This window comes from Hibiscus syriacus, unplaced genomic scaffold, assembly GCF_006381635.1.
Source record: "Hibiscus syriacus cultivar Baekdansim isolate YM2019G1 unplaced genomic scaffold, ASM638163v2 tig00012275_pilon, whole genome shotgun sequence".
Classification (NCBI taxonomy): domain Eukaryota; kingdom Viridiplantae; phylum Streptophyta; class Magnoliopsida; order Malvales; family Malvaceae; genus Hibiscus; species Hibiscus syriacus.
The window spans coordinates 156,322-167,048 of NW_024062268.1; the positions used below are offsets into that span (position 1 = coordinate 156,322).

At 40.0% G+C, this 10,727-nt stretch overlaps 1 protein-coding gene across 1 annotated transcript; it reads right to left on the minus strand.

The window, feature by feature from the left end:
- Positions 1-1,905: 1,905 nt before the first annotated feature.
- On the minus strand, positions 1,906-5,323 carry LOC120205141 (zinc finger CCCH domain-containing protein 6-like). Its single transcript, XM_039205060.1, has 4 exons — positions 4,997-5,323; positions 3,206-3,415; positions 2,988-3,112; positions 1,906-2,884 (listed from the first exon to the last, which is right to left on the minus strand). Exons 1-4 carry the CDS (start codon positions 5,054-5,056, stop codon positions 1,921-1,923), a joined length of 1,359 nt encoding a protein of 452 aa, XP_039060991.1. The 5' UTR covers positions 5,057-5,323; the 3' UTR covers positions 1,906-1,920.
- Between the last annotated feature and the right edge of the window lie 5,404 nt (positions 5,324-10,727).

The window sequence follows — 10,727 nt, forward strand, 5'->3', positions numbered from 1 at the left end:
GGAAACATAGATGCCCAAAACAAAAGAAAATAAAATAGACATTAAAACAAATATATTAAAGAACAGAAAATGACTAAAATACAAGCAATTAGAACTTGAAGCCAAAAATTCAAAAATTCAAAGTTATATTCAGTGATTAAAATAAAATAATTACACAATACGAGATCAGATTCAAATATTCACGAAAGTAGTAATATAAAAGAGTAAGGACTAAAATGAATACTACACAAAATCATCAGTCAAAACTCTAAATACTTAAATATATAGGATTAAAGACATATGGGACTAAAATAAATGAAATAAAAACATGCAAGGGAAAATAACAATTAGCCCTAAATACAATAAATATTAAACAGTGATCAAAATGAAGCATGCGGAAAATAATATGACCAAATTCGAACATCACAGAAAATATTATAATTCATGAACTCAGTGGCTAAATCATAAATATCGAAAGATAAATGCCCAAAGTAAAATATCATAATTTTTATTAATGATCAAAATAACAGATTACATACGAGGAGGGACCTAAACTGTAGTTACCCCATAAGATGAAAACACGCTGAAGGTCCCTTGCTGAAACGGCGCCGTTTTGGTTGAATATTATAAGCCCAAAATCGGGCTTTCTCTGCTTCCCCTCTCTCATTTGGTTTTAATTAATAAAACAGAGGGAGAGAGAGAGTTTCAGAACTCTCTCAACTCCCACATAAAAGAAAAGAAGTAACGCCGTCGCCGGTGGCGCTCACGTCGGCGACGACGGCGGCGCACGGCGGCCGGAGATGCCCAACAACCCTCAAAAGAAACATCTCAACCCCTACTACTCAAAACCCCACTCCACTTTGCTTAAACACTACCCCCGTCTCCTAAATCTACCGATTTACCTCTCGAAACAACAAGACACGGTGACCTTTGAACTCCTTGCATGCCTTCGCCGAACCTCCCTCCTCGGTAAGCTTTTCTCTTCTCCCTTTTTCTCTCTGTTTTCTTTATATTTTCTTTTTGGTTCTGAAAAAAACTCCCCCTATCTCATTTTTCTTTTCTTTGAACCCCCTCCATCGTCCCCTTCTGTCATTGCATGTCTGTTTTTTATGGTCCTTCGCTGAGAATCATCATCTCTATTTGATAGGAATGATGTTCCTAGGCTCGGGTTAGTACCAAAAGCCGAATATTTAGGGATTTAGGACAGCCGAATATTTAGGAATTTAGGACTATTTTAATGGGTTTTCAGATTTGGTATATTTTTTTTGACTGATTTGGGCACTGTGGATGACGTTCAGTTACTGTTTGGAAGCTGGATGACAACGGCGGTGGCTTGGGATCGTCGGCGGCAGCTCACTCGGCTCGGGAGTGACTGGTGAAGACCACGCAAGGCTGGGGAAGCTAAATAGCCAGAGGCGGCTGGCTGGCTGGCTGATGAGTTAGGGTTAAAACCCTAATGTGTTTAGGGTTTTCCCCAAACGGGCCACATCGGGTTAGGTCACAGTCCAGTGGGTAGAGTCCAGGTCTAATGATTGGATTAGTATATTGGGCTTTGGTGTTGGGCTCCGGAATCTTTGTACTGGGCCTGGAAACAGAATGTAATATGTAAATAAAATAATAATAATAACGCTAATAATAATAATTAAAATAACGATAATAATAATATACAAAAAAGACCCAGACAAAAACGGGTGTCTACAGAGTGTACGGATTCAAAATACAATTATCCGCGGCAAATGAACTTAACGCAAATAGTATTATGCACGAAAACAAAACTGGCAGCTGGATGCAAGAAGAAAACAAAAACAAATGACACTCTTCAAGAAGAAAATCCTCAATAGTTTGTGATTTATCAAATTCGGTCACCATGGCAGGAAAGGAAACCCAAACCCACGGCAGTAATTGAATAAACCGTAGTTCTGCCGCTGTAGTACGCTTTTTCTAAGTGAAAAATGGCTTGCTAGTATTTTCAAACTGCTTCTCTCTCTTATCCAATTTTATTCGCTTAGCACTAGGTACGTCCGAGTTGTTACTGACCCTGTTCTGGGACGATGTAATATGTTGGAATGCACAATTGGCGCCATTTCTGCATCCCCTGGAACTGTTAAAGTAACTACAGGGCTTCATTACCCTCGGCTTTGGATCTCTTGATTTTGGATTATTTGTTGGTTGTTGGTTTGGTCTTGGCTGTAGATTGTATCGGTTATTCAGGTTCTGGAATGATCCTTGTCTTTCTTCTCCGTGTTGCTGAATCAAGTTCTTGTAATAGTTTACATCCTTCTTTTGAGGAAATTTCGGGGCAGGTGAAGGTGAAACTGGATGGACACTGGGAATAGAACCTTGTCTATTTGAGGGCCCAACACCAACCCCGTTGTACTCAGCATAATGTGCTACTCCTGAAGTAGTTTCCACAGATGCTATACCATTTTCTATTGTATTGGCGCTGGGAGATGGGTCGGATATATTTGCTGGTGGATGTGGATAGGAAGAAGGTACCAGAAAGGATGTTGATTTAGGTAAGTTTTGTGCACCTGAAGCCGCTCCATAATCTGTCACTAATTTCTCGATTAATTGCGGGTTGCTCAGAATTTTGACAAGCAAGTCGGGATAAAAAATGTTTCCACATTCATTGCTTTGGTTAATAGCTCTTAAGGCAGCAGTTGTAGCAGCTGCTACTCCGGGCTCGACACTAAGTACCATTCCAGTCGATGGACTCTCCTCAGCAGAAGCACTTGAAACACTTGGCTGTGAACTAATGGGAGCACCGAATGGTGCTAAAACATCAGATAGTGATTCGATTGCTGCATCTTCATCTTCATCTTCATCTTCAATAGGAGTGATGGGTATTTGAGGAGATAGATGATCATCATAGTGACAGTTTTCTACGTCTGCCAAAACGCAGGGGCTGTAGAATGAGAAGAAAAGTTAGGCTCATGGAGAAGTGAAACACAAGAGAAAATTATGAGAAAACCCAACCCCTCCAGTAACTAAATAAAAGAGTATCAGACCCTGTAGGAATTGCAGACGGCCGAGGATAAACAGCTTCAAGTACTCCCACTTCTCTCTGATTTTGAATCTCAACCTCTTTACTTTCCTCCCCAGCGACTACTTGCCAATTGAAGTCCAATGCAAACTGTGACAATGCAAATTCAACTTTATAGAAATGCAGGAAAATCAAATTAAAATGAAAATGACAAGAAAAGAAGTCTTCAGAACTGTTACTTACTCGATGAGGACATCTCCATCTAATGGCGGGGATTTCCAGCACGTTAACTTGAATATGATTTGTAGACTGAGCTCCTTCAAAGCCAGGAGGCAGAAAGTCATCCGCAGCTGCCCCATTTAAATGTGATACAGAGGAGGCTTTTTCTTGGAGGTGATCTTGGGCGCCCAATCCAACTTGTGAAGGTGGTTCCTCCGTAAGAAAGAGCTTTATCTGTAATGGAAGAAGCATTTATATTTTATGTTAAGGATCTTCGACAAAACACTTTCCACCAAATGAACTGATGAAAAGAATTGTATAAGCCAGAGATTTCCTCTTTCCCTTTAACTTTCACTTCGTATTTATTGGAAACGGAATGGAAGTATCAGCAAAATAAACTATGGCATTCAATTATTCTAGTATGTGAAAATTACTTCATTTCTGTGAGTTATACAAAATTCTTAATTTCTCACAGAGAATCACCTGAGAGATTAAATGTTGAACAAAAGGGAAAAAGAATTAGCTGAGACTAATTAAATCTTAAGGTGAAATTCAGATGCTAATCCTAGTAAGTTTCGCCTAATACTTATGCAATTGGAAGCATCACAAATCTAGTATTAGTTACTGAACTAGGGCTAAGCAAAAATACGAATTGAATCCTTGTTAGTTAGGTTATCTTCAATATTAATTTGGTTTTAATTTGTTATTTAAAAAAGCCGGAACATTACATAACTGCAAATATCCTCAAAACCAAACAGAATCACATAATCCCGGTGCTCAACTAGGTTTAGTCCCTGGAAAACATGCACCTACACCTATTGGTGATGAACTCAGCCTATAGATAGTAAAAATCTACATCTCTTCACTCTCAATACTTAACCCGTGAGCAAGCAAAATTGGACCACCTCCTTTCTTACTAGCTTGATCCCAGATACCTCAGGCAAAGGACACTTCAGAATATTACCTCAAAGCAGAGAAAAGATATTTCATGTTAGATAGAACTTCATACATCTAAGAATTAGAGATACTAAAACTGAAGATTCTTTCAAATTATTTAGGTGTCTGGATGCTTAAGACACTTTGGAAAAACAATTAACTATCCTATATGAAAAGGCATATGCATATAAATGAAAAAATAACAGACAACAAATTGTGAGCTTGCTTTCTGATAATAAGAAGCTAAAGCGATATGACATTCATAAACTTAACGTGCATCCCAATCAAATTCCATGGAGATCTTATTGTGGAGCAAATTTTGTATGTTTTACTGAGGTATGCACAATGAAGATGATATGAAATAGGAACGCATTGCTATGAAATGAAGCATCATAAATTGACAAGCCAGGATCCTTATCTTCATTAGCGATTCTGAAGCAGCTAAAAATAAAATTATTTTACCATTATCGTCCCCTCGTATTTGTGTCCAATTAGCATGACAAACTTTCTGCCTCTATCGACTGATTTGTTCTCACAAAGCAGTTCAAAAAAGTAGAGACACTAAATTAGCTATAAATAAAGAACAAAAAGGAACTCATCATTTCGTAGACTAAATGAAAAATATATTCAGAATCAACTCAAGAATACTAAAATCAACTGAATTAAAAGCTTCAAATGCAATTGGAAATGGTTTAGGAGGGGAAAAAGAAATGAAAAAAAATCTAAAAACAAAACAAGAAGGGTTCACATAGCTTCATTCCCATTTTTCTTTTTTTGCTCCATATGACTTAAATTTTCTACCTCTTTTTTCATTTCTCTATTTCAACTGAAACGGGGCTCAAAATTTAGGAACTCTGAAAGTAAAATTGCAACTTTTACCTGACAAAGATTAACATCCGGGGCCCAAGAAATCCTGTTCGATTTGCTCATTCCATGCATATTTACAGATCGCAAAATACAATATAGAATTAAATTGAAAGATACAAAATCCTTCAAAAGTCATCCTTTTCCGGCTTCGATTCGGGTAAAAATTTTATAGTCCAATTCCCGAAACAACTGATTTTAGGGTTCTATCGATTGAAACCCCAATTCAACCACGGATGTCGCAAAAAGCAAACTATGTATCGGCTTTTCAATCAACTTACCTGTTTCGAAAACCCTAATTATAAGATTAAAAAAGAACTAATTGTATAAGTTCTCGATACAGAGAGATCCAAGGCAACCCCAGATCCTTTGGTTTTTGTTTGCATTGCGTTGCGGTTTTCCTACCTTATTTTGCCCTATTTATTCTATTTTCTTCCCTTTTCGTTCTTCCTTCTAGGCTTCTGTTCTGTACTGGGGATCCAGTTGAGTAAGCGCTGGCACACGCTGTCTTTTGACGCGTGTAAGGGGAGGGGACGTTCAGGTTTCAGGGGTTGTGACGTTGTACTACACGCGCTCCGAATGCAAGCACGGTTAAAAACAGTTGAACGCTGAAAGGACAATTGCTGAAAAAAGTCTAATTTGGCACAATCAACCCTTATTGTCATCAACTTATTGTCATCAACTTGTTGTATCCGAGTGCAAACAGGCGTTGCTTGACTCATATTGACTTTCTTCAATAGCTCGCAAATGTAAGCTCCCTAACTTAGCATCAAAACAGTGTCAATTCTCTTAACTTCTATTCCCAGAAAGTAAGACAACTCACCTAAATCTTTGAGAGAAAATCGAATGCTGAGCATACGAACGACTTGATCAACAGCTTCAGCAGATATCCTTGTAATTAATATCCTTGTAATTATAATATCATCGACATATACTAACGCATACGTACTGCAATCATCTTGAAGCTTAATAAAAAGTGACACGTCTGCCTTGGACTCAACAAACCCAAGCTCCAACATACCAGCTTTCAGTTTGTCATTCCAATTACGCGGTGCTTGGCGAAGACCGTAGAGCGCCTTTTTCAACTTGCACACTAACGAGGTACCATCAGAAGCATATTGTTTAAATCCAGGTGGCTGCTGCATATATACGTCTTCATGCAAATCCCCATTTAAAAAAGCATTGTTGATATCAACCTGTCGTAAAACCCAGCCTTTAGCAACAGCCATGGTTAAAAGCACATAAACTGTCGAGAACTTTACAACCGGGCTATACGTATTTTGAAAGTCAAGACCAGGAACCTGCGTGAACCCTTTTGCGACTAGGCGAGCTTTGTACCGAAGCACAGATCCATCAAGATTTCGTTTGAGTTTAAAGAGCCACTTGCACCCCACCACATTTCTGTCAGCAGGTAAGGGAACAAGTTCCCACGTGCCATTCTCAAGTAAAGCTGAATATTCAGCATGTACTGCTTCAGACCACGCAGTAGATTGAAGGGCTTCTTTAACCGTGGTTGGTACAATATCATCAAAGAACGTAGTAAGCACTTTTGGCTTAAATACGCCACACTTGTTGCGAGTTAGCATAGGATGTCCATTACGAGCTGCAGGTTCTGTTCTGTCACCAGGCAGCGACTGAACATCCTCAGCAACCTCTGGATCTCCTTGACCAAGATCTGGGACTTCAGACATAGCTGCTGACTCAGAATCTGATGCGGAGTGTGTAGTGCACTGGTTAGAATTATCTATAGGTAACTGAACAACACCTGAAACTTGAGCACGACCAGGGGTCAGCTTATTAGCATCCATTACTATTTCAAGAGGTCGACTCAAGGGCAACACAACTGATAACTGCTTGTCCGTGGTACTATTGGCAAATGGGAAATTCCACTCATCGAACTTCACATGACGAGAGACAATGACACACTTATCATGCGTTAAACAAAGGAAGCCCTTGTGTTGAGGGCTAATACCCAAGAACGAACATGGTTGAGATCTAAAGTCAAGCTTATGAGCATTGAACGGTCTTAGATGAGGGAAGCATCGACAACCAAAGACCCTGAGCGATTCATAATCCGACTTCTTTTTAAATAAACACTCAAAAGGAGAACACCCAACAAGTACCCTGGAGGGGAGTCTGTTGATCAAATGGACAGCCATGACCACTGCATATGACCAAAAACTAGTTGGCATGGAAGCTTGTGCGAGTAAAACCAACGCCAACTCAATCACATGTCTATGTTTATGTTCCACTACATGTTTTGTTCTGACGTGTGTGGACACGTAACACGATGAGAAACACCTGCTTCAGCAAGCATTCGAGACAGCCTGCGATACTCGCCACCCCAGTCACTCTGAAAGGCTAAAATCGACAGTCCAAACAGTGTTTTGACAAGCTGTTGGAAGAATTTGAATGCATAAGTACCTTGGGATTTGTCCTTAAAGAGATATAACCAGGTGTGTCTCGTGCAGGCATCCACAAAACTCACATAATATCTATAACCATTAGAAGCAACAGGTGATGGTCCCCATAAATCCGTAAACACAAGTTGAAAGGGCAGATCATACACAGTGGAAGAATCATAAAATGGAAGCTTATGGCTCTTTCCCATATGACAAGCAATGCAAGTTTCATTAACATTGTGCTCAATAGTTACATCAAGTAGTTTGCATATTTGCCCAAGGGTTCCATGTACAGGATGCCTAAGGCGCCTATGCCACAACTCATACAAACTATGTGAAACAACAACACTATTAGTTTCAACGAAAGCATTTGTATTATTCATGGAATCAACTTGAAACAAATATAAACCATCATTCTCCTGTCCTTGTAGCAGTACTTCACCAGTGCTTTCATCACGAACACAGCAATGGAAAGCATGAAACTCAAAGTATACCCCATTGTCCCTAGCAAGCTTCGAGACCGAGAGAAGATTTTTAGTTATCTTGGGAACATGAATCAAATCATTCAACATTAAAGCTCAAGAAGAAGAACGTAAGATAGTTTTACCAACAGCTCTAATAGGGAGTAAATCTCCACTGCCAACAACAATTTTACCTGGTCCAGAGAGATCCTTTGGATTAAGCACCTTGGCTGACTCAGAGGTCACATGGTGTGTAGCCCCGAAATCCACCACCCAGTGATCTCTCGTAGTAGCAACACGACTCTGAGGCTGCGAGGAATGGCATACTTCTGCCTCAGCACGAGCTTTGGAGCAGCACATCCAATCATTCTCACCAACAGAGACTGTTTCAAAATCGGAGTAGTTAGCAGATCCAGACTCACTTCGAGCCATAGTACGATCAGCCAACCGACCAGTGAAGGTTTGATCGAACCTATATCAGCAATCAACAACCAGATGGCCATTTTTGCCACACAACTGGCACTGCACTCGTGGTCTGCCACGACCACGTCCTCCACCTCAACCTGCATGACTAGATCCTGCTCGTCCAGAACCACGATCATTAAAAGATTGACCAGTAGTTTTCAATCCAGAAGCAGATTGAACTATATGAGCGCTCATCGGGAGTGAATCCTCTTGAGAGTCAAAACCAGCAAGTTGCGTCTCGGCATCGATCAACATCGAACAAATTTTGTCAAGGGATAATGCATCCTTCATAGTGGTAATGAAAGCAATATACGGTTTATATTCTCGGGGAAGACCCTTCAGTATGCTGACAACATGCTCAGCCTGAGGAATAGCACTATCGCACGAGTCTAACGCGTCACAGACTTCTTTGATACGCGTAAGATATGTGCGCATGATGTCAGTTTCTTTCCGGAGCGACTGAAGCTTGTAATGGAGACTGATAACCGCCGTGGTAGACCTGTTCGCGAAGAACTATAATACCGTGCTCCAGACCGTCGCCGTCGTCTCCGCTCCAACAAACTGGGACAGCAGGTGAGGGCTGATCGTGGACAACAGCCAAGAGGCTAGTGCACTGTCTTGAGCAACGTACTCTTCATATAGCTCATTCGGCACTAGATCTCCAGTTTCGGTCACTACCGTTGCAGAGGGAGGCAAGGCAGTTCCCATCAGCAACCGTTCAAGTCGATGGCTACGAACGGTCAGCAAAACTTGTTGTTTCCAGAGAAGAAAGTTTGATTCATCCAGTATGATATTAACCTTCTTATTTGTGAAGGTTTTTCCAGCCGAGAACTCCATGGATGCAAGAGCAGCGGAGCACACAGAAGCAATCTCAGGAACAGCCAGCGAATGATACCATGTTAAACATTGTTGTAGGCAATGCTTGAATTCATCAAGAAGAAATATCAGAAGAATTATATTTTGCTCGATTGCTTTACACTTCATCTAAGCTTGCTTACTTATAGTATATTAATAACAACTTTAACAGCTTTGAAACATTCTCTAACAAACTTGCCACGTATACTAACAACATTTACTACCTAGAATCTTCCAGCTGCCACTCACGCAATGCATGAACTGCATTATCATACACACAACATACTCAGCTTCTTCATGTATCTCAATAGCATGTCAACTTAGAGTCTCTATAAGGTATATGGCCAGTTCCTCCCATGCTGCATAGTGTCGTGCCAGTTAATCGGTCAGAATATGTCATGTTCAAATGAATTAAAGACCGGCATATGTCCTACAGTATTTGTTCTCTTAAAAGAAAGAAAACCGTTCAACCTTAATTTACGAATCACAGTCCCGAGAGTTGGTAAACTCTGGTTTATATGGCATCCTTCTTTCAGTCTTGTACCGGCATATAAGGTTTGAGAAGCTCGCTCACTTCCTGCTAAATCAACAAAATTCTGTACAAGAAGGCCAAGTCAATTTCCCTCGTTAAGGTTAACCTTACTACTTACTCATTCACTCTTGAATAATGTTGTCTATGAATTCAATATTCCTATCTGATATAACTCCATTGCGTTTCAGTAAGTTAATAGTATCATACCACAGAAGCTGCAAGAATGCTTGAATTTCTAGCTCCCGCATATTCACGAGTACATCTTTCAATTGTCTGCAAGATAGCATCATTGAACATAGAAGTAAGACTAGGCCCAACTCTGCTGATAAAGAAAGTTTACTCGAGTAATCATGCCTACCAGCCGCAAAATCTGATGTGATCTCGAGCTAGTTTCATTCATAGATGTCTCTCCTATCTGCCTTTGAGCTGGTAAATCCGTACCGAAATGCATATATAATGTTATCTAGTGAAAAGAAAACCCAAAGAAATCATATACAAATGCAAGTCCATGAAAATATTTCACCTTCACAGATTGCAAGTAGCTCGTGAAGATGTTCCCTGTTTCTTAGAGTCACCTCAGTAAGTTTCCCCACAACGGTTCCCCTCTGTTGAATGAAAACAATGTCGTAAAAAACTTACACTCGTGCAAAACGATGACCGGGAAGCATAAAGGGAGAAATTTGTTACCTCTGGATCATCTAGCACTCTTAGTGGGTAGCTATCAGGGCTAAGGAGGTCTCTCACGGCTTCATTGTATATTTCCATGGCACATAATTTCACCAAAAAGTCTCTTTCCCCATTCTAACGTATTGATCAAAACAGAATGTCATCTATATATATATTCTACACTCCCAAGAAACAGAAGTGGTAGATTTCAGATATAATATATATGAGAAAAAGTAATCCTGAGTCTATCGTTACATTCTCGATGTAGTCGTATATATCCGATACTGCATATTCAGTGATACCCCTCATTGTATACGTCTTTCCACTGCTTGTTTGCCCATATGCAAATATGCTTGCTGAAGGAA